The 23472-nt window shown below is 35.6% G+C and overlaps 2 protein-coding genes across 11 annotated transcripts; one reads left to right on the top strand and one right to left on the bottom strand.

Annotated features, from left to right (window-relative positions):
• Positions 1–3283: 3283 nt before the first annotated feature.
• Positions 3284–10123, bottom strand: LOC125679870 (uncharacterized). 5 transcript variants are annotated; one of them, XM_056153746.1, is made up of 6 exons: positions 9570–9708; positions 7094–8325; positions 6117–6194; positions 5755–5879; positions 5483–5654; positions 3284–5191 (listed from the first exon to the last, which is right to left on the bottom strand). In XM_056153746.1, exons 3-6 carry the CDS (start codon positions 6123–6125, stop codon positions 4169–4171), a joined length of 1329 nt encoding a protein of 442 aa, XP_056009721.1. In that variant the 5' UTR covers positions 6126–6194; positions 7094–8325; positions 9570–9708; the 3' UTR covers positions 3284–4168. The 5 variants fall into 5 exon arrangements, 3 of the variants coding, with proteins under 3 accessions (XP_056009721.1, XP_056009720.1, XP_048775282.2); XM_056153745.1 differs by having other exon boundaries at positions 6117–6171; XR_008799878.1 differs by lacking the exon at positions 3284–5191 and having other exon boundaries at positions 5631–5654; positions 5755–6194; positions 9570–10123.
• A 2313-nt stretch (positions 10124–12436) lies between these two features.
• Positions 12437–18588, top strand: LOC125682402 (uncharacterized). 6 transcript variants are annotated; one of them, XM_048922941.2, is made up of 7 exons: positions 12484–12609; positions 13599–13719; positions 14441–14692; positions 16525–16605; positions 16939–17061; positions 17239–17360; positions 17496–18588. In XM_048922941.2, exons 2-7 carry the CDS (start codon positions 13600–13602, stop codon positions 18277–18279), a joined length of 1482 nt encoding a protein of 493 aa, XP_048778898.1. In that variant the 5' UTR covers positions 12484–12609; position 13599; the 3' UTR covers positions 18280–18588. The 6 variants fall into 6 exon arrangements, with proteins under 6 accessions (XP_048778900.1, XP_056009719.1, XP_048778898.1 ...); XM_048922942.2 differs by having other exon boundaries at positions 12489–12609; positions 13599–13780; XM_048922943.2 differs by lacking the exon at positions 13599–13719 and having other exon boundaries at positions 12437–12609.
• Positions 18589–23472: the final 4884 nt, after the last annotated feature.

Here is a 23472-nt window from a genome sequence, read left to right as displayed (position 1 = left end):
CTTTCTATGGCCCTAAAGGGGCTTGAAAAAAACAATCGAACATGGTACCCTGCTTAGAATTTCATGCTCTTTCTAACAAAAATATCAGCAGTGCTCTATCTAGCTCCGTATAGGCACCCCGGAGCGAATGCGGGACCCCCTGCGGACCTGGAAAGCATTTTCCGTATTTTCGGTAGATGCGGCAAATTGGACGGTGATTTCTGCCTCGGAGGGTTAATTAATCGACTTTTATTTATTTTTCCCACATAGATACATTCCTTTAGAGTATTTTGAGGGGTAGAACATGTCTATACTTACTAGGGTAGTCCCCGTAGAGCTAAAATACCGAGGGCTACCCCTTTCATAAAGAAATCCGCTTTAGAGTCTATATAGAGCCGCCCTTTCTATGGCCCTAAAGGGGCTTGAAAAAAACAATCGAACATGGTACCCTGCTTAGAATTTCATGCTCTTTCTAACAAAAATATCAGCAGTGCTCTATCTAGCTCCGTATAGGCACCCCGGAGCGAATGCGGGACCCCCTGCGGACCTGGAAAGCATTTTCCGTATTTTCGGTAGATGCGGCAAATTGGACGGTGATTTCTTCCTCGTAGAGTTAATTAATCGACTTTAATTTAGTTTTCCCAAATAGATACATTCTTTTAGAGTATTTTGAGGGGTAGAACATGTTTATACTTACTAGGATAGTCCCCGTAGAGCTAAAATACCGAGGGCTACCCCTTTCATATAGAAATCCGCTTTAGAGTCTATATAGAGCCGCCCTTTCTATGGCCCTAAAAGGGCTTTAAAAAAGCAATCGAACATGGTACCCTGCTTAGAATTTCATGCTCTTTCTAACAAAAATATCAGCAGTGCTCTATCTAGCTCCGTATAGGCACCCCGGAGCGAATGCGGGACCCCCTGCGGACCTGGAAAGCATTTTCCGTATTTTCGGTAGATGCGGCAAATTGGACGGTGATTTCTGCCTCGGAGGGTTAATTAATCGACTTTAATTTAGTTTTCCCAAATAGATACATTCTTTTAGAGTATTTTGAGGGGTAGAACATGTCTCTACCTTCCTGGGTAATCTCCCTAGAGCTAAAATACCGGGGTACCCATAAACATTTTTTCATTGAATTTTTGATGTATTTGCTATTTTGAACGGCAGTTAAACTTTTATTTCTTATAAGTAGTCTTTGAAATTCTCCTAATCTGTTTACATGTTTCCTGTCTCTTGATTAATATCAAAACATTATTAGTAATTACATTAATGAACCTTTTAACTCGTGTCAAAAATGCGAAAAAAATCCTTTTGGTCAAAATCGCCGTTAATTTGTCCCCTTTTCCGGGCGTCTGCGATTTCTTAATTTTAATAGTAAAATAAAGTTTAGAACTGCTATTTAGTAGTAAATGGGGTGCTCTTTCCATTAGAAATTTCAAAATGACGATATCTTAATTGGTATGGGTACCAGAAGGGATTGAATATGGCACAGAGCCGGAATTCCGCGGCTATTCGTTTTTGCGATTTGTTCGCTGTAATGAATTTCAATTTGTGCCTCCATTTCTTAACCGATTTTCAAAATTTTTTTTTTCCCACAAACATACATTATTGGGCTATAATTGCATGCTAATTTGTTTCCAATATGATATCAAACATCAGACAAAGAGTAGATTTATATAGGACACTTCCGTTAATTTTTCGAAAATTTCCATTTTCAATCCTTTATAAAATATTCATTTATCAATGGAATTATACAAACTTGGTGTCTAATTGTAGGTATTGACAAGGCCTTTCCATTGATATAATACTCAATAAAATCCAAGCATCCTAGCTCAAATTATAAGCGGTCAAAATAATTACCGGGAAAAAAAATTGGGGGTAGGTTACAAAAATCACCCGCCCTCGCCTTGAATTCAAAAATATTTTGGCCTGCAATTTTAATACAATGTTGCCTAATAAATTTAGCAACTTTTGATACTAAGTAGATCATTTTGGGGGCCTATTGAACGGAGATATAGGCGCGCGAAAAGGGACTTCTTTTCAAAAATTAAATTTCGCGCGGAAGCGCCGATATCACGGGCTCTGGGGATCGTATTTATGCATAGAAATAAACAAACTTGGTATCAAACGATAGGTATTGAATAGATCTACCTAATTATGAAAAAAGAAATATAAAATTTTACATGCAAAGATGATGAGGAAGCGTCAAAACCCGAAAATTTAAAAAAAAAGGGGGGTAGGGTTTAAAAATGACCCAGCTTCTCCTTGAAATCAGAACTTTATCTCCTCCCAATTTTAACATAAAATGTCCAAAGGATGTACCTAAACAGGAAAATAGGTGCCATTGTTCTGTCGCATCCGATACCTGAGATACAGGCACTCAAAGTGACATCGATATGAAATTTTTCGGTTTTCGTACAAATTCGGACTTTGCGGTCTTATAACTTCCGTATTTATTAATCGATCTTTACAAACTTGGTGTTGTTGGATAGGTATTACAAATATCTATCCATTGATATGTAGTTTTTTATTGTAGTATACCAAATAAAATTTTTATAGACGGTCAAAAGTGAATTTTTAAAAAAAAAAAATAGGGGTGGGTGTAAAAACGACCCAGCGTCTCCTCGAAACCTTTAAAAAATGTTATGAAACTTATTTTCAATCTATAGTACACATAATTACCTACATTTTGACACCAAGTTGGTTAAAATATCACGCGGAATAAATTTTTTACGGCCGATTTAAGTTGGTAAGGTTTGTTAAAGAAAAGTTGAAAAATGGCCCCCCACCCCCAAAATCTTAAGAATTTTAAAAATTTTTTTTTTTATCATAAACGTGTTCTAGAAGCTCAAACTTACCTGCTGGTCAAAAAATTAATGTGATCAAATATGTTTGAATCCTGCAGTCGGCCTGTTGAGGTCATATGCAACTGCTGACACATGTAGGAGAGCTCTATTGGAAGAATACTTCACACCTGATGTTGCCAAAACTTTACCAGTACTTCCAAAACATTTGTGCTGTGATATTTGTTTTCGTACATGTGATTGTTTAAATTGTCCAACACTGCATGATGCCCTTCTTTCTGACTTGGAAGATGATAATGCTTTGTGTTCCGTAGCCTCAAAATGTGACTTAGTGATTTGTCGTACTGTGGCTGAATCGCAGCGCATCCAAATACATGCACAACTTAAGGAGTATAGAGAAACCTGTCTAGAGGATAATGTTCCATCTTTACTGAATGTTGGCATTCTAACTGGACTGAGCAATTCATTAATTGATTCCATTGTAAATAATGTTCACTATATAGGTAGTGTTGACGATTTATTGTCAGAGTACATATTTGACAGACATCTTGCAAGATCAGTGATGGATATTATTGATGAAATACTTGATGATTGATTTATTTACCATAGTTTCATTTTCATCTGGCCCCAACATTTAATACATGATGATGAAATAACTGGTCTACATTTATTCCAGATTAATATGTAAAGGGTCCAAGTAGATGTTGATTCAAAGTGCTTTAGAAGGTCTTTATCTCTGATATATATGTATACAGTAAACAGAGAAGTAACATTGATGATTTTCATAACTTCAGGTATTATTCCTGATTGTACACCCCATTTTCATACATGTGACACAAAGCACTGTCTCAATAAACATTCTTATCAAAAAATGTCTGTGTATTGTTTGAGAGGCTTACATTCCTTATATTGGGTTCGTACATAGTTTGATCTGGCCTGGAGGTTATAAAACATTTTGGAGCACATTTTCATACTCAAGCTCAAACTCAGTGCTCTAAATCGTACTCAAAAGTGAAAGTTATAAAAAAAAATTATAAAATCATACTCAAATGGAGTCATGCTCAAATTTGTTCAAGTATACAGGAAGTGTACTCAAAACAAACATGGCTAAGTATGAGTATGGTACAAGTTTTATATTATCTCCAGACCCGGACATAATTTTAGAACAAACATCAGCAAGGCATTTAAATATGCAAACTTATTTACCCATACAAAAGAACAAAATGTATTGTGGATATACAGCCATTCTTTTTCATAAGAACATATTTTTACAGCAAAGCAAAATTCTCAGAGTTAACATGTTTAGAGCTAATTTTACTCTAAAGTGAAAAAATAATTCTACACAATTTTTCACTAGTGTTCAGCACATTTACATGTATCAAGTCAGTTAAAATGCATACTTTCCATTTGAATACTCCAGTTTCTTGTCATTTAACCACTTATGAAGGACTTGTGAATCTACATTGTGGAACATGTCAAACTGTTCATTGAAAGAGTTATGTCGCCTACCACTAATAACAGAAAATACGTCCGCATTTTTTAACTGGTTCACAACAGCTCTGATATCTTGTGTTTTATCTCTTTGTGCATGAGCAGTTCCTCCTGGATGGACACCAATTTCTCTTTCCAGCTTTTCATTCACATTATGACAAAACATCATGGTTTTGCCTATTCTGTCTACAACTTCCGGTGTTTGATTTGGTCCTAGTAATTTAACTCGGCCTTTTGCGTACTTGTTGAGCAACTCCATCACGTAATCGCCATCTAGATTTTTATCCTTTCCACCAGACAAATTTACAAAACGGTTCCAAATAACCTGATGTCTTTGCTTTTCTGTGAAGACTGCATTCACACCAGCTAAAAGAAGGAATGATTCAAGTCTGTATTTTATCTTGTGTGATAGGTCATACACTAACAGGGCATATTTCCAGTGCCTTATTTGTCGAATGCCATCTCCGCTTCTGGTGGCCAAAACAGAAATTTTTCTCAAAAGTCCGTATTTGGTTACATTTGTTGCATAATTATACACACCATCATCAGTAACTGGCCCCTCAATGCCATTCTCATTACCCTCAATTCTATTCACTGTTACTGCTAGGCTGTTCAAGAAAAACGTGTCCACCATATCCCCAACTATTTTATCCAAAAGTCTCTTCCTTGAACCTTCATCAGCTTGATCAGTAAACATAGGGATTTTTGGACATGGGTCTTCAATATTTGACATGCCAAATGCTTTCAAAGCTGCTGCAATCACATGTGCACTTGTCACTAAATCAATGAAAGATCCAACAGCATGATAATCGGCACTCACGTTTTTGACCACATTTCTCCTATTGATGGTATTTCTTAGTTGGTATAACGTTCCTGCTTCTCTTGCACTGGCTGTTTTGTAGAATCTATCCATCATTGCCTGAAAAAATGTAATGTTTTAAGCAAGAAATTCCTATAAAAAAATTTCCTGTTGTACATATCAAAGCTAAATCCTAATATTACCTTTGTATATAAGTTATATCAACATTATATAACAATTCTGGTCCTGCATTCAAGTCAGAACCCTTGGGTTGCAAAATTCACAATTTCGGTGCAGCCCATTCTGCTTTTACAACATATTCATTTAGCTTTTATGCAGTATCAGCAAAGTGAAAGACATGTTTCAAATGAAAAAGACATATGATTGCACCTTTAAATTTCATTGCATTACCTGTAGAAAGTTTATCTTCTCATGAAAGTCTTCAACCATCGTTATCAATCCCTCCAATCTTTCCTCTTGGCTATCAGCATCAAGACGGGCCATATGAGCACCTCTTATCCTCTCACAAGTTAGTTGGTCACCTCCAACTGGAATTGCCCGCATTTGGGGATTTCTGTCCTCTCTGAAAACCAATTATCAATTTGTCATAAAATATAAATACTTACTGCATGCTAATAAATTTTTCCCACATTATTAAACATGTTAAAAACAAAACCATTAACCTTTCATGAATATGTTCCATTTCAGCATCTGATCTGGCTCCAGGGACATACTGTTGCAGGTGCTCAAGGATCTCAATCATATCATTGGTTTTATTTTCATTCTTAAGCAAGATGCCCAGTGGAATCTACAAATTCCATAAAGTTAATATTAAAAAATGAAATCAACAGTTAGCAGTAAATGTTAAGCAAAATATTCCTTAAATTACCATGTTTACATTAAGTTTGTAAAATGAAATTAATAACTTACATTAATAATGATGAAACAGTTGAATTAAGTTTTATTTTGATGGATGTGTCAATATACATTTTGAGTGTACCCATAATAGTACTTACATTGAAACTTCTTAACTATAAATGCTTACCGACTGCATGTTACTAACTGAATGCAAGAAGTACTGCAATAAAACACTGCTGATTCTACATCAAAAAAAAGAAAGGAACTGCAACAAGGAACAAGAAACATTTTAACAAAAACATGCATCAAAATACTGCAAAATAACAAATATTTTGTATTAGACATCTCAATATGTTAGTAATTAACTACTCAGGGTTAGGAAAGGACTGATTTCTAATTAAACCACAGCAAACATGAACAGGGATGGGTTAATTAAAAAAGTAATTGAATATATTTATAACTGACTTTGCTTTCAATTACAAGTATGTATAATGAGATGGTAGGGGGGATTACAAGTAATTTAATGCATCTTTACTAAATTTAAAAAGTCAAGTATCTTTAATTACATTTCAATTCATTTTCACTTACATTCTCTATTCAAAAAGTTGGAAAAGGAAAATTTTAAAATTATGGAATGAAAGTGTCTGATAATGGTGTTAGACTGTTTCACTCTCAAAAGATTTAAATCGAAGTAAGATACTTTTAATTGTAATTTTGCTTGTGGCTGATCAGAGGAATTGGGTATTTCAGGCAATTAAGGTTTTTCTTCTACATGTAGATTTACATATTTAAAAGTTACTGCTTTTTGGTAATTTCACCAGCAAGGAATCAAAATCTGTTTCAGATAACAGCTCTAAGGTGTCCATATCCTCAAAATTTGAAATGAAATCAGGTTGGAATCCATCATCCATTTTAACTTCATGTATTTTCTATTTACAGTGTTTACATGTAGCAGACTACTGTTGTGTATTCATACGCTGTGACAAGATTTCGAGTGTATTACTCGTGTAGATTTCCAATGTATTTCAATGATGAGAAATACAATGAATGTAAAAATATATGTGTTTTTATTTACCAATTATATTACAACATCAAAACGAATTCAAATCTTGTAAATAATGAACTAAATGAACTTTCAACAAAAATGTTTAGTGAGGGATATACCACTGTTGATTTCTTTGCCATTTCGTTGGAATAAATGTGCGAGAAGTGTGTAGGGTAAATGTTCTTAAACACTTCAAAGGATGGTAGATTTTCCACAAGAATGTTTGAAACAACATGTATCATGTCTTTTCTCAAGGTGTAGTTATCTTCCACTGTGGGAAAAAATTCACTGTTGTCCACATTCAACAAATCTCCAACTGGCTCATCTGACAAATGTTCACAGTTTACCCGATCTACCAAGGCCATAATTTGTGTATAATGTCGAGAAACATTTTGATGCTCTTTTGTCATTTCTCGAACTTGGATATGAAAGTCCAGATTATCAAGATTGAATCTGTAACCCAGAGGTGCACTGTCTTCCTGTGGTTCTACATTGTACATTGCATATGAATGTTCATTCACTCCACTAGTTGATGAGCTTTCAGTTGCATATGTGTGCTCAGCTACAATCCTATCAACATTGCTCTTGCATACAACAGAGTTCTCCAAACTTCCTTTATAAGTTTTCATAAGTTTCTCATTTTGTGTTTTAGCAAGATTCAACTTTGTATTCATTGTTGCATGCGATACAGAAAATCCTAATTTTGATAACACTAAGAATCCATTTTTTTGCAACTGATTGTTATACATTGCTATGGCTACAGCATGTTGAAGAGAATTCAAAATTCTTGATCTCCCCTGAATCAGGACACACAAAGCTGCACAAACTTTAACACAGTCAAATGATTTGCTGTGTTGTGATGTTCCTGCCTGAGAAGCACAAGCCCATAAAAAGGGTGCATGGATTTCAAAATCTTGTTGAAGTTTCTTCAAGTCAAAAGTCTCCAAATCACTGGTTTCTGTCTTCTTGAGGTTAATGTCCATATCATGCTTAGAAAAGCTACTACACTCTCTATCTACCACAATTTGAAATGCCTTTTGTGCACTTTCTTTCACTGCTTTATCATCAGAATTCAAAAGTAAGGCACACGCCTTTCTGATACTACCATTGGCCAGAGCCTTTGTAAATGGCAGCAGCTGTTCAACAAGATTTGATGAACGAAATGACACTGTATGTTTGAGTTTTGCTTTACGAGAAATCTGCACGTTCTTTTTATCATGTACTTGTTTGCTCCTTAAAGGTGAGAGAGGCACAGCAAGACTATCTGTTTCTTTCTTTGTAGTGGGAGAAAATAATGACCTTGACGCAAGCTTACTCCTAGCTGGTGGTTTGGGTGTTTTTTTAAGAGAGCCTGAAAAAGAAAAGGACATAATTTACTTTTTTCATATGGAGAAAGGGGACATTAAATTTTACCAACACTACAGACACTGTTTTTGTTTTTTTACAACCCCCCCCCCCCCAGGTACGGACCAGGGTTGGCAAAAAAGTGGTCAATATGAGTATTGACAGGGCAGGTGGTTATAACCGGTCACTACAGGTCGATTGAAAATTATTTTGTCATTATAGTCTGTGTTATTTATTTTAAATAAAGTGACCATTATGGTAACTATTGTAATTCATAACATGCACTATCAGTTTATAATATACTTATAAGTCATAATATTAAATAAATAATGTACAAATGACTGTTGAATTAGGGATGATGTCAAAGTTTCTGTTCTAATTCCTTAGTTTAACAAGAACTACCTATAAGTTTTGTTTCATCAATCTTCATTTTAACTGTTGAATAAAGATTTGAGGGGGTGGGTTGGTGATGTTTTCATAACAATAACAGGCACACTGGTCCCAGCCTATGCTTATTAACACCTGTCTACTCTGCTTCCTGTGCTCAGGTAATGCCCAGCTACCTTTATTCTTAATCTGTCCAGGTACATGTATTAAGAGGTCTGTCTCCAAATTGTCAAGCTTTGCTATAGAACTGTGACCCTCTAGTAGGTACTGTAGATATTTCGGTCAGTTTCAGCAAACCAAATATATTAAATTATGAAATTACATTTGATTATCTAATGAAAAATATTAATAATCAACAATTGATCCATATAATGCAAAAGACTTAATTTATCTATATCTTTGCAAGAAATGTACAAAAATAGGAAAATGGACAGTTTAAATCACAATTGACCATTATTGACCAGTATTGATCACTTGGGGAGTATTGACCGTGACGGTTAAAACCAGGGGCGGTTTTAACCGCCCAACCCTGGTACGAACCCCTGACCCATGAGCCGGGACAGCAAAACCATGCATTTCAGTTTTTCCCATGAATGTAAAGTAAATTTTCAGCATGTGGCCATATTGACTCTGCCTAAACCTTTAGTATAGTGCCATGGACATCATACTACTAACCAATGTTATCATATGGTTCTGTAATAGGGGGGATACTGAAAATTAAGAGCAAATAAATTCAATGAACTTGGCAATATCCAAAGTAATGAATGTTACAAAACATCGCTCTTCAAATCATAGTCTACATTCCTGAAATATGTTATAACTACGATAAATTATATCATTTTGTATCAGTGTAGATTAGCCTACCTGGCAGTTCAACTTCAAGTCTCTGACAATAGACTGGGGTGGATTTCAGATCCGGAAGCTTTGACATCCGAGGCGTGTGACCTTCTTTTTCATTAATAGTACGTTTCTTCACCGTAATCACTTTGAAAGTTTGAGAGGCTGACATAACTTTATTATGTAAATGTGAGCGCCTGCAGTCCATATCTTTGATTCGCTCCAGCAACTTGAAGCATGATATACAGGTGAAGTTCCCGATGTTTTCTTCCAAGCTAATGTCTTTCTGGTAGAAGTAACTAACTAAATCAAATGCCGGACCTTTACTTTTGTCAATCTTCACAACGAAATATCTCTGTTTGCTTTTTGAGGAACAACAAACGCAAATATCCTTATTAGAAAAGTAAATCCGGTCATGTTCTTTCTTGGGAGTCGCCATTGTTGTTGTCATTATTTTCTTTGTTTAGCGCCCTCTACTGGTTGCAAAAATTAAATAGCTATCGTACCAGACTCTCGCTCGTGCAAAGTCTCGAGGGCGAGAGTCTGGGGAAAGCGAGACTACATTATGCAGGGTAGTTGCAGAGTCCTGCAAACAGGCTGGCACGGGAAATTTATCACATTACCAAATAACATTGGAAATGCTCATGACCCACGTTTTGTCACCCATAGTCACAACACTGAAAATTTACAGATAAGCAGGACAGGACATTTAGATGTATAAATGTCACTGTGTACGTTTGAGAGTATACCCACGTGTAGGCGCACGTGCGTGTGAATTCAATTTTGAAGTTTTCTTTTAAATACGTAATGACATTTACTTTCAACTAGGCTAATTTTAATACAACGAATGCATGAATAAGTGAAGTTATCATGTTTAACGTTTAAAAAATAAAATAAAGTATATATTCATAGAATAGTGTTCAAGATATATTACCTCGCTCTCTAGTACATATTTACTGCTAATTATAATATTTACTATTTTTAATTTTATTGACCAATGAAAAAAGGGCTATCCCAAAATTATGTCAACGTACGTCCACCTTTCAGCGATTTCTCGCATTTGAGAAGCAGTAGACGATGTTTGACGGTTGATTGTAGCCGATAAATGGACTTTATTTCCAGTTCACCATGACGATGCGAGAGGTAAGACCTTGACAGAGTTGTTTCTAAACGGTAGGGGTCTAATTATTATATTATATCGAACTTTTCTCCGAATATTTTAAGTAATGCAGCTAAACGTCGAGTGCCTGTGTGTTTAACGTCCCTCTCGAGAATATTTCACTCATATGGAGACGTCACCACTGCCGGTCAAGGGCTGCAAAATTTCGGCCTATGTTCGGCGCTTATGGCTTTTGAGCAGGGAGGGATCTTTATCGTGCCACACCTGCTGTGACACGGGACCTCGGTTTTTGCGGTCTCATCCGAAGGACCGCCCCATTTAGTCGCCTTCTACGACAAACAAGGGGTACTGAGGACCTATTCTAACCCGGATCCCCACGGAATTGGTTACCTTTGAAACATACACATGGGAAAAGGCATTGCAACACGAAATTGAATCCTTTATAACAATTTTGAAAACAGCAATAATTTTGAATTACAGTATACCTGTATTTAATTGTCTGTTGTCCACTCTGTTGGCCGAGAATCGCCCTTGCTGCTATTGTAATCACTTACAGAATTGCAAATTTTGTACATTATGCTATGATTTATATTTTAACTTGTACAGTTTGACAAATTAGGTTTACTTTTCTTGCAGATCGAAATGGGTCCTCCGCAAGTCTCAAATCCAATCCGATGGCAGATTATTGGAATGAGGGAATATGTATACATGTCATTGAGACAAATTGGCCATGAAGAGGGTACCCTCATCAACCTAAACCATCTGTAGATTTGTCGGAAAGTGGCAGTTAACAAAATGACATCAAAGATCGTGTTAAAACCCTGTAAAACAAATCTGTTCCGGAGAAAAAAAACAAGGATGGTTAGACGTTCTAATCAATAGCTCAATTTTAAAAAGGAAATGGTTGCCACATCGTTTGCTTTCAACGAGAAAAGTTCAGACTCTACTGAAGTCATTTGGCTATGGTGCAAGAAGACCCATAAAGAGAGACATTTACTTACATTCAACCACAAAGCAACGTGTATATAATGGTGTCAAGTTCGCCAACGTTGGAACCTACATGTAGCCCCAATGGTAACTCTTTCTTCATGTACATGTATTGTGTCTAATTTTGAAATCACCTTCGACCAAGCCCAGTTTTCATGTATGACATGTCCTACCACATTGTAATCGTGCTGTGCAGGGTTACTTGCGTAGAGACTCAGTTGCGACATTAATATGCCCTGGCCAAACTTTGGAACATCATTGGTCGCCGAGTTTGTCAAAGGACACCGTCAATTCAAACATTAGATGAACTGACACAGGCACTGCAGGAAATACAACGTTTGATTAGGGGCTTACAAAGACACCTACAGTCCTTCATTCATGTGAACGCAAGTCACACTAGATACTGAAAAAATCCTGTCTAGTTTGAAGTTTACACCATGTTAACCTTAAGTACCTTTCTTTCATTTATAAAAAAAACTCTTTAATCAATAGAGAGAGGCATGGTTACCGGTATTTAACTGTTGAAAAAAATGCAAACTATCACGTCTTTTTATCTTCGGAAAAGAATGACTTTGAATGATCGTTTACTGGTGGTGTTTTTACGTATTTAGAGATCATGTAATGCTAATAAAAATGAAAACTGTCTATATCTTATAGTGTAAAATTAATCAACATATTTAGGTCAACAGAAAAAAAAGCTGGTGTTGCGATATGAAAGATTTATAGGTATAAAGTCGTTACCCAGGATGTGTATAACATCCCTGTGCAACCTTGATTGCACGTAGATAAATAATAAAAATCCTGTTGTCTAAAAATACCTCGAATCCTTGGTAAATATAAAGAAAGTGATAATGAAAGTGATTTTATATTTCAGGTGTAATCAGTGGTTAGGAAACTGAATACACCCAAACTGATAAAACATTTACAGATATATTTCGACATTTTTTTTTGGGAATTACGGTAGGTACATGTATTTGGAGTGTTCTATTTTTATCTCACGTTTCTGGTTTGTTATAATTATCGGCTAGAACGATTTATTAATGAATTACCAAAGATTATTAGGTTGCTAGGTTGTTCAGATTATAGATTGAAGATACTTTTCTTCTGCATTATGATGGTTCAGGTCATTTAACTCGTATGAAAAGACCTTTTCAGAAAATAGTCTGAAAAATTTATGACTCGATTCTAAAAATAAATCTTATTTATTCATGAAAGAGCAAGGTAAATATACAACATTTGTAGCGATTTCCTATTTAATAATGAATTGCGTAATTAAAAGTATAGTAATCTGCACTATTAATTCAATGCCATAAAGGAAATTATGGTCTATTATAGAATTTCGTTATTTAAGAAATCAAGCTAGTTTTTGACCAATTTATACCATATAATATAAAACTTGTGAAGCCGTGTGCATAAGGAGTAACATGTTCCAATCAAAGTTAGCAAAATGAAGTTTCAAATCTTTTTCTTCAGCAACGTTTCAAAAGTAATTTATAATTTAGTTGCCAGCACATGGCACGATTAATCCATCTATGAAATAGCATTAAGCACACTGTATTTATATCCCCGCCAAACGAGTTGCGGAGAATATAATGTTTTTGACCAGTCCGTCAGTCCTGTTCTTGTCAGCGAAAATCCTCTGAAATCGCTCAACAGAATTTTAGGAAACTTTGTAGTTATTTACAAGAAATTCTGATTTATTTTTTCTGGGAGTTATTCTCCTTTTGAACATAGACATTTAGCTCCTGTACAAACCACATATACGTTCAACGACAAAAAAGACATGATGTACGTGTAATGCCAATTCCATATTCTCAAAATGCTGCCATCCAAATAAACACTAAGATGTAAAGGGTTGCATTTTATGCATAGCATTGTCATTTATTGTGGCGGAGTAGGGTATGTGAGCTTGCTCATTTTCTTTCATTTGATAAATTTCTGTCTAACAGGATGGGGGAAATCCAGTGGGTCGAAGACTGGTCCTCTGCATTATATAGTCATCTGCTCTACCAACTGTCTGGCCTCCGGGGATCGAACCCAGTTGACCGCCGTATTTCTCCCTCCGTTAATGTATTTACCCATCAGAACTTTATCATCTGCCTAATTCAGGGACAGGTCTATGGCACGAAATGTAACAGGAATGAAAAATTGCATCAAACCAAACCAGAATTCGAACCCGGGTCCCTGCATTCTCTACTCATGTGCTCTTTTTATATCTACTGTTAATTATCAATCAGTCGTTGATATATGTGCCATCAATTAAAATCGTATTCAAACCACCTTACATTTGAAAAATGTAAAACAAAATCCTCTCTCTTTCTTTTACTAGAAGAATTCTACGTAAAACATTCTTTCTAAACAGGTTCTTTTTCTTACCTATACCCCAATAATAGTCAAATGATTATACGAAATATAATCCATCAGATGTTCTACCAACAGAACTATATGACCACCGATGATTTAATCCAGTTGATCACTAGTGTGTTACGATAACTTTTAAATATCTTGAAATTATAAAAGTGAATTAGATAGTACATATAATTGTTATATTTTGATTAGCACTAACATATACTCTTTTAAATATGATTTTATACAAGGTACAAGACTTACAAAACTTCCGGTGCAATGAATAGTGATACAAGCTTATAAAAGATGAGGGGGAGAATATTATCTTTATTCACTTGCCTGCATTTACTAGTGTATATGGTTTATGGAACAAAATATTCTTACATGTACATGTATGTTGTTATTTACTCATCTGTTTCTAAAACAATACATGTCCTAAAACCAGAAAAACATGGCAAAGAAACCGGAAGTGATTGAGGACATCAGTCGTTGCCGTCAGGTAGTTGACATCTTGTCACGTGAAGAGGTTCTGGCTGTGGACTGCGAAGGGGTGTCACTAGGCAGAGACGGTCCTCTGACTCTGGTACAAGTGGGTACTTATTCCGGGGACGTCTATTTGTTCGATATTCAACGTAATAAAGATCTGTTGAAAGGGGGGAAATTGGGACAACTTCTGGAGTCGATTGCTATTGTGAAGGTAATTGTATTACTTATTTGTGTTATGTATCAAAATAACAGAATGTCAGCAGAAATCCATCACAAACAATTTAAAGATTTAACACTTTATTTACGATTATTTACAGAAAATTACATCAATGAAAAATATTACTAACTTACAGTAGATCTAGTTCACAAAAACACTATCCGATGCTGGTTTAAGACCGAACTGAATTCACAATCGAGAATATAAAAAATCGGTCGCTAAGCCCAATCCAATTCTCAAATGTAACTCCGTATAGTGCTTGTAGAATGCTGAACAAGTGCTTATTAACATGTCCATTTCTACAATAATGAAGCTTCAAGAGCCGTCCTTTCTAGAACGTCGAGTATAATGGTATCATCTTTCTATTCCACTATGACAACATCGTTCTAAAAATAGAACATCTAGAATCTGGTCTAGGTCACAGGTGTCAATCAAGTGCAGTATGAAAGATTCTCGAGCGTTAACATAGTTAAACAATCAATCAATACATTTTAATTATGAATGCAATGAGGAATGTTACGTACCTTAAAATATATATCCAATGTATAATGATTATATTTCATGTCTGGTAAATGGCTGGAGGGATTGTTCTAATCATGATATCATTTTGAAGGGTTCATCAAATAAAAATAATCCACCATAGAAATTCTCAAAATATGGATTGCTGCTTGATTTATTTCACCTAAAATTTTATATTGAAGTTTATGGGAAGAACATGTTTTATTAAAATATTTCTTAAAATTATATTTTCATACACATCTCTTGGTAAAAAGTTATATACACTTTCTCTTTATGAAAAGATGAAATAAAATTAATCATTTACCGCACATATCTATTAGAAAATTATATTGTTCTTATTTTTACCAAGGGCGAATAACTCTTCCAAAAAGTCTCAGTTGCAAATTAGGCAGCTTCTAATCATTAAATTGTCATGTGAATTGAATCTACTTCACTTTCAGCATTATTTAACAATAAACATTTATTTTGATTTAAATCTTTCAATATTGTTCGTTATCCTTTCGTTATACATTGAATACCTTAAGTAGATTAGATACGCCATATAAATAACTCATAGATAAATGTGAAGTTGTGTGTACATGCATGTTTTATTATTGATGAAACGTATGTCCATTTTCCCTGAACTTCATTCTTATTCTTGCACTACATCCTAACCTGAATCTTCATATTTCTATTGAAATTCAAATCCGTAACGTGAAAACTTTGAAAACACCCAAAACTTCGCTTCGTAACCAGGAGGCCGTGAGTTCGAGCCCCGCTCGTGCCATGGTCGCGTTAAACCTAAGACGTTAACATAGGTAGTGATTGCACAGGACTTCGCCAAACGCTCGGTATTTAGAGGTGAGAATAACGGGTCTTTCAGATATGACTTTAAAAACGTAGGTCACGTGTCCAGACAGGCGTTGGCACGATAACGAACCCTCACTGCTACGGCCCTGAGCGCTCAACACAGGTCTAAATTTGTGACACTTCACTTACAGCTGGTGACGTCTTAATATGAGTGAAAAATTATCGATGGGACGTAAAACAAAACAATCAAAACTTTCACATAATCTTAATATCTTCACGTTACTGGTGCGTTTGATGTTTTTAGAGAAAACATCCCATGATATTTCTTTCTGTAGAATTTTGTGTATCTGCCGACCTTAATCATCCAAATTCACGAAGCATGTTCTTCTTATCATGTCTTTTCTTCACACAAAGTGCAAAACTGATTTCCTATTTTTTCCTTTACATATCTGTATTCGTGATTTTTACTATAAGTAATGGAATGCTTTACTGAAGCTGATATTGTTTAATTTATTCAGGTGATCCAGTCGTGTGCAAATGACAGTGCGGCGTTGTACTATCAATTCAATGTGACTCTTCAAAATGTCTTTGACACACAGGTACACACTTTACGTATCTCCTTTGTTCAGTCTCTCTCTCTCTCTCTCTCTCTCTCTCTCTCTCTCTCTCTCTCTCTCTCTCTCTGATACGTGCCCTCTACGTCAGGAACGCCTGGTAATTTGGGGAAATTGGAAATGTTTGAAGTATTCGTATTTCATACTGTATCTGGATCGGCACCGTTGATATATGGGAGAAAACTTTCAATAAGAAACTTGCAGGTGTCTAAAATCTTTCTTTCAATATTTAGGTGAAATTAGATCACTTAGGTCGCAGTTGCTACATGATAAAGATCCGTCGATATTATTGAATGCAGGATATCTATTTCTAAACAGGTCGCAAATCTTGTGATCCAAGAACACCAAGGACGTAAGTTGGCGCCTCTTCTTAAATTGGATGTCATTTGTGAGAAATATTCAGGGAAGAAAGGCGTGTCGGAACACAAAGAAGATTTACAGGTATAAAACTTATAAATGTATGCAATCTGCATCAATAAGGTATTTCTTTTATCAATAATTCAGACCATTGCAGTATATATATTTCTGGCATGGCATCTTTGTACGCAATGGCTACACATGAATAGGTACGCCGATAAACAACTTGATATTTAAAATTAAATATTTTCCCTATTTAAGAGCGAATGGATGAAAATGACTGGCGATCTTTGGGCAAAACGGCCAATGACAGAGGAAATGATACAGTATGCGGCTGGTGACGTCACAGCAATTGTACCAGAAGTCTATGAAAACCAGAAAAAGTACCAATTTAGACATTTAAAACAGCATATCACATTTCAAGTTAGAAATAACTATATTTCACGTTATAAAATGGATGTTTATATTTGTAATTTTTATAAATCTTAAAAGTAAATTTTTAAATGAATTATATGAAGGTATCTAGAAGAGAACAAATTACAAAAGAAGTTCGAGGACAGAGTTCACGAAGAGATATTCTACTTCATTGACCAAAGCATGAAAACGCAGAGACGAGAAAGAGTTGATGCCATCGCAAAAGGCATTTGTGCTAACATAAATGCCACTTACTCCACAAACACTAGCATAAATGACTTTGAAGAGGACAAAGATGAAATTCGTGGTCTGCAAAGAATACACTACAGTGATGCTTCTGCTATGTCACCGCTCATAAACCGCTTAAAAACAGAACTCATCCGGAAAGAGCTGAACGAACTTTTAGAAAAACTTGACAGTGAAGGAGACAGTTTTGTTTTGAGTTGGAGATCAAAAGCTCGGTTTATAGACTATGAAAGACATCCCGATGGTTCTATCAGAGAAGATGCGAAAAGAGTCATCAAGAAGATGAATGATATCGCAATGAAGGATGTATGTAGGAAATATAACATGAACACAAAACTAAGTCATGTTCGTCAGATGGAGAAAGAAACCCTCCGCTCACTTCGTCCGAATAGTATCAGCGATCCAAGCATCCACCAAGTTCCACTGCGTCTGTACTGGCTTTTGATGGAAGACGATTTGGACAAAAAAATTACCGAATTTCAAACAAAACGGAGGGAATTTAAAATGGCAGAAGGTTACTATAAAAAGATGAAGTATTACATCGCAAAACAAACCAGTGTCCCTCACACAATCAAGAGAAAAGCACAAATGTTGAAAGATGAATTGGATCTTACATTCGGACGTGATGTCATTCCTACCTAAATCAGACTTGCTGCTCTACTGGAAGTTTTAACAACATAGGCCGTCTGTCTGCATGGAGACAGTTCGTTTATACCTTTTGATTTTGTTTTTATCACACCTGGTTGTTAGGGAACATTTGGTTTACCTTTTGATTGTTTATCACACCTGGTGTTGTACACTGGTTTTATATCTTTTGTTTATTTTCCCTTAATTTATGGTACCTAATTCGGTGAATGTTATGTATTTACTTTCATGAAATGTATCCAAATAATGTAAACAATATATATACATATTATATGTATTAAATGGAGTGTAATTTCTACTAACATATCTACGACACTAATCACTTTGATGACAACCAAGCAGTTTTGATAGGAAAAGGTAAATTGTAAACGAAAAACCATTTCGGGAGTCTATTAAGGAACGTGAAGAAGCAGATATTATATGGAAGATAAAAAGTCGCCGGTATTAGACGGAATTCCAGATGGTAGATGGGGTCTTTTTTTTAATTCATTTAAGGATTTTGTTTGGAAACTTTTACAAAGGGCAGCATGCCTTTCTTTTGTATAAAATCCCGTGGGGATCCAGGTGTATTTTATTATACCGGTAGAAGGTCAATCTCTAAAGCTTACAAAAAGCGTATTTTATTATACCGGTAGAAGGTCAATCTCTAAAGCTTACAAAAAGCGTGAAACGATTACATGAATCGAAAGAGGGATGAGATAGACCAAGAATTCACACATTTCAGAGAAATTATTGCCACCAAAAATATTAAAGGGGGGTAGTAATATCCATACTTCAGGTGCCTGTGCAGGAAACCATGCTATGTACATACCAACAGAAACCCAGACATTATGATGTTCTGAAATTTCCATAGAAAAAACTTCATACTCCACTTTTACAAAATCACAGGTGATGGCGAGATCTTATAATTTCAACAAATTTCATAACAGTTTACAAGAAAACCAGATTGACATGGGATAGTTATTATGTTTGAAGTATGAGATTGAATATGTACTTAATGGTAGTCTGTACTACGTAGTTTCATTGCTCTGTTAGACTTCCACGTCTTGTATAAATAGAGTACGGACCGCTTTTCCTTACTTTTGAAATTATATGTAATTTTAAAACCAGATATCCTGGAGGCATTACATGACATAGAGGAGTTATGAGATTGATCGCTGTTCGTTATCTTCACCTTTCCTATACGACTTTCACTTCTGTTTCTTTTTCTGTGGTAAATGAAACGTTAGATAGAAACATTTTTACGGACTCATTCACAAGTAGAATAAATTACTCCTGCCAACGAAATAGTCCCATTCTTCGTCCAAGCATTACGCTGTGGTTTGAATAATGGCGAGGTGGTACATGTATATCGCCCCCCCCCCCGAAAAAAAAAACCAAACAAACAAAAACATGATAATGGACATTGTTATCTCATTGAATGATATCTTTATTATGGAATCCCAAAACTGTATGACGAAATAAACGAATATCAAAATCATATCAAACGAAACTACATGTAATGACTTCGAGTATGCGTAGTGATTTATTGTACCGACAAATCTAGCGATTGTTAGGCCGTTCTTGGCACACTGATTTTGACTGCGGATTACTCCGTTTACCTGATTGGGATATAGAGCTCACGGCGGGTGTGACCAGTCGACAGTGGATTCTTTCTCCCCCTAGCCACCTGATTCCATCTCAGGTATGTCCAAGGGTCCGTGTTTGCCCAACTCTCTATTTTGTATTGCTTGTAGGAGTTATGAGATTGATCACTTTTCGTTATATCATCTTTTTCTTACCTGGGACTTTGTAATTGTAATTAAAAGATTTATATAGCGCCCTATCAACATTAGTTTTCTAAAGTGCTTTACAAATGTGAGCGAAAAGATAATATAAAATTGATGTGCACATACATGTGAATAAGATATTCATAGTGTGAGAATTAAAATGCATAACTATTATCATCATTAATTTACAGCGCCTAACGTAATGATATAATTACCCTAATAACATATTAACAACCCTTAGGAATAATCAAATGCATAGAAAGGACATATGTATGATAACAAACTACAGTTCAGATACCATCTAAAGGTTTTTTGTAACAGCACTGTAAGAGCTGTAATGTAAGAGCACTAAGTATGTAAAAAAATATTTTTTAAAAATTAAAAGCTGATCTAAAAAGATGCGATTTGAGATCCGCTTTAAAACTAGACTGTGAAATACACTGTCTGAATTTAAAAGGCAGGGAGTTTCAGAGGCTCGATGCGACCTTATCCTAAAGTTTGATGTAACAGCTGCCACACTATGGAACAGTTTACCGATAGACATCCGTTCGTGTGGCACTGTCAAAAGTTTTAAGACAAACCTCAAAACATATATTTATAGGAAATCTTATAACCATATTTTGTAATATATTCTTTTTTAAAGTAAAGGCTGGTTTGTCGCATGAACTCGTAATGTTTAAATTGTTTTATCTTAGTTGGATGTTATATTTTATGCTCTGATTAATCTTATCATGTTTTACATTTTACATTGTTCAAGCGCTTAAATTACAAATTATATAATGCGCTATATAAATGCCGCACATTATTATTATTAAAGTCGATCCCCATGTTTTCGTACGTGTCCGAGGTACCTGGAGAAGATGCAGAGATTCGTATCTTCGTGATCGTGTGGGGTTGTAAACTGTAAGGATATCCTTTATGTAAACTGGAGATAGGTTGTTGAGAGATTTGAAAGTATGAAGAAGGATCTTATATTGAATTCTGTATTCAACTGGGAGCCAGTTATGATCTATTAGAACAGGAGTAATATGGTCGGATTTTTTTTAGCCTGTTATAAATCTTGCAACTGTGTTCTGTGCCTTCTGAAGTTTGCTGGTGTGTTGAGAATGAACACCATGAAGCAATGCATTTCCGTAATCTAATCTGGATGTAACTAACGAGTTTACTAGACTTTTACATACTTCATCATTGATAAATGGACGAATACTGCCAATTCTGCGAATGTCCACATATGCTGAGCGGGAAATAGAGAGACAGTGTTTTTCCATGGTAAGGGTTTGTCAAAGAATACACCTAATTTTTTTTTAATTTTTTTTTTACGAAAGATGAATAGACATATCGGTCCAATTGTCACCAGGTTCAACGATGATATAGATCTAGGTGTCATCGGCGTATATATGATACTTTATATCATGCCATTTGCATACTTCCCCTAAGGGTTTTGAGAAAAGACAGTAGAGTCTCGGACCCAGGACTGAGCCTTGCGGTACACCACATTCGAGGGGACAAGCATCGGACAACGATGAATTGACGGCAACACGTTGATATATATCACTAAGCTAGGATTTAATCCATTTCAATGCAGATCCAATGATACCAAACATGTTGTCCATATGTTGCAATAGGATATTGTAGTCTATGACATCAAAAGCCGCAGAGAGGTCGAGCAATACAAGGATAGCGCAACTGTTGTTATTAAGTAGCAGTCCACGTAAGAATCATGCAAAATGAAAAATAAGTGGCACAGCTATAAATTTAAAATCTCTTGAAAAATTGCTGATTTTGAAGAAAATCATGTTTTGTACTTGATCCAATAAAAAATTTCACTTTGAATCCTTCTTAAGATTTTTAATCGGCTGAAAGGATATTCGGTTTCAAAAATATTTTCCCGTTGTTTTCTTTATAAAGAGCACTAATGAAAATGGTCATAAAAATTAATTATCGGACACTCTGTCATTAAAGATTAATAGATACATAAAGTCAATAGTATGGACAGTAAAAGAAATAAAAAAACATCATTTGGAAACATGTTTACAAATTAGTTACAGATTTTTAAAAACTACGTACGATCTAGCAGATTGACGATTTTATTATCTCCCTTTGCTAACTCTTTAGTGTTAAAGATACGATTATTTGGGGAAACATGACAACATGTCATACGAGTTGGCGGTTTGAAGACAGACGATGCCGTTTTGTAACATTTCTTTATGGACAAATATTCCATGTGAAGAAGTTTCAAAGACAATTTATGTGAATGACTATAAGAAATCGGTAGCTAGATATTTATGCTCCTTAAACAAATCACATTGCGGGAAATCCATGACGCAAGGCCCGCCTGCACCTGTGTCTATTTTCACAATCACACGTTGGAACGGTTGTTTCATATCATCAGAGTTCTTTGGAGTGGATGAGGAATACTACATGTGTTTTCCCAGATCACTCGGTCAGTTGTATTGGATATACGAACCGGATATGGGCACATATCATTAACATTTGGGATGAGCAACATGCTTGTGGAAAAATGCTATGGCCAGTATGGGTGGCGTAATCCGAGATTCCTCTGACTCTTAACCCCGCTTTTATTTTGTGACTTCTGCGGGGGAGAGTCAGAGCGGACTCCATATTGAAAAGTGGGAATTCAGCGACACCAGCTGGTGTCGCTGCTTTACCTACCTCTTACAACTTTATTTCGCGGACCCATCTTCCAAGACGCGAGGATTCAGTTATCGGAAGATTATTCTACAAATACATCATGATTAATACGATGCTATCGCTGTTTAAACGATGAAATTTTGTGTTTACATGTGCTGACGTCATGCGCAAAGAAATCAAATGGCGAGGCGGCGACCTAATTCAAGTGATGCTCCATTTGTCGGTGTTAGGGCCGTTTAAACGGCGATAGCATCGTATTAATCATGATCTATTTATAGATTTATCTTCCGTTAACTGAATTCTCACGTCTTGGAAGATAGATCCGCGAAATAAAGTTGTAAGAGGTAGGTAAAGCAGCGACACCAACAGGTGTCGCTGAATTCCCACTTTTCAATATGGAGTCCGCTCTGACTCTCCTCCGCACATGTCAAATATAAAAGCGGGGGTAAGAGTCAGAGGAATCTCGGATTAGGGTGGCGGTGCAGGTAAGTTTGTGTGAATAAATCATAAATAAGTATTGGTTACTTAAGCTAATTTCACCATACTTTATTTTAATAATGATTTTGCTTTGTACCATAAATAAGCTGTCGACTAATGAATAAATAGTATCAGTGGGTGTGTGGGGGGTGGGGGTGAAAACTATGTAAAAATATTATACTTTAAAATTTAGGCCATTTTAGAAACACTTCTGTTTTCCCTCTGCCAACCAGTGGTTGAAAGTAACTTTTTCTTCCACAGGCTAAAATCAAAACACATCAGCTAAAATGAA

Source organism: Ostrea edulis, chromosome 2, assembly GCF_947568905.1.
Source record: "Ostrea edulis chromosome 2, xbOstEdul1.1, whole genome shotgun sequence".
Lineage (NCBI taxonomy): Eukaryota > Metazoa > Mollusca > Bivalvia > Ostreida > Ostreidae > Ostrea > Ostrea edulis.
The sequence above is the reverse complement of the archived record's forward strand: the minus strand, read 5'-3'. Positions and strand labels throughout refer to the sequence as shown.

What these genes read in the sequence shown, in the direction of transcription:
- LOC125679870 (XM_048919325.2), bottom strand. Translation starts at nt 9,993, where the DNA reads ATGACAACAACAATGGCGACTCCCAAGAAAGAACATGACCGGATTTAC. An exon ending in ACTTGAAGTTGAACTGCCAG is followed by an intron (nt 8,326 to 9,569) that starts GTAGGCTAATCT and finishes TTTCTTTTTCAG; the next exon opens with GCTCTCTTAAAAAAACACCC.
- LOC125682402 (XM_048922941.2), top strand. Translation starts at nt 13,600, where the DNA reads ATGGGGGAAATCCAGTGGGTCGAAGACTGGTCCTCTGCATTATATAGT. An exon ending in AACACAAAGAAGATTTACAG is followed by an intron (nt 17,062 to 17,238) that starts GTATAAAACTTA and finishes TCCCTATTTAAG; the next exon opens with AGCGAATGGATGAAAATGAC. An exon ending in GTCTATGAAAACCAGAAAAA is followed by an intron (nt 17,361 to 17,495) that starts GTACCAATTTAG and finishes AATTATATGAAG; the next exon opens with GTATCTAGAAGAGAACAAAT.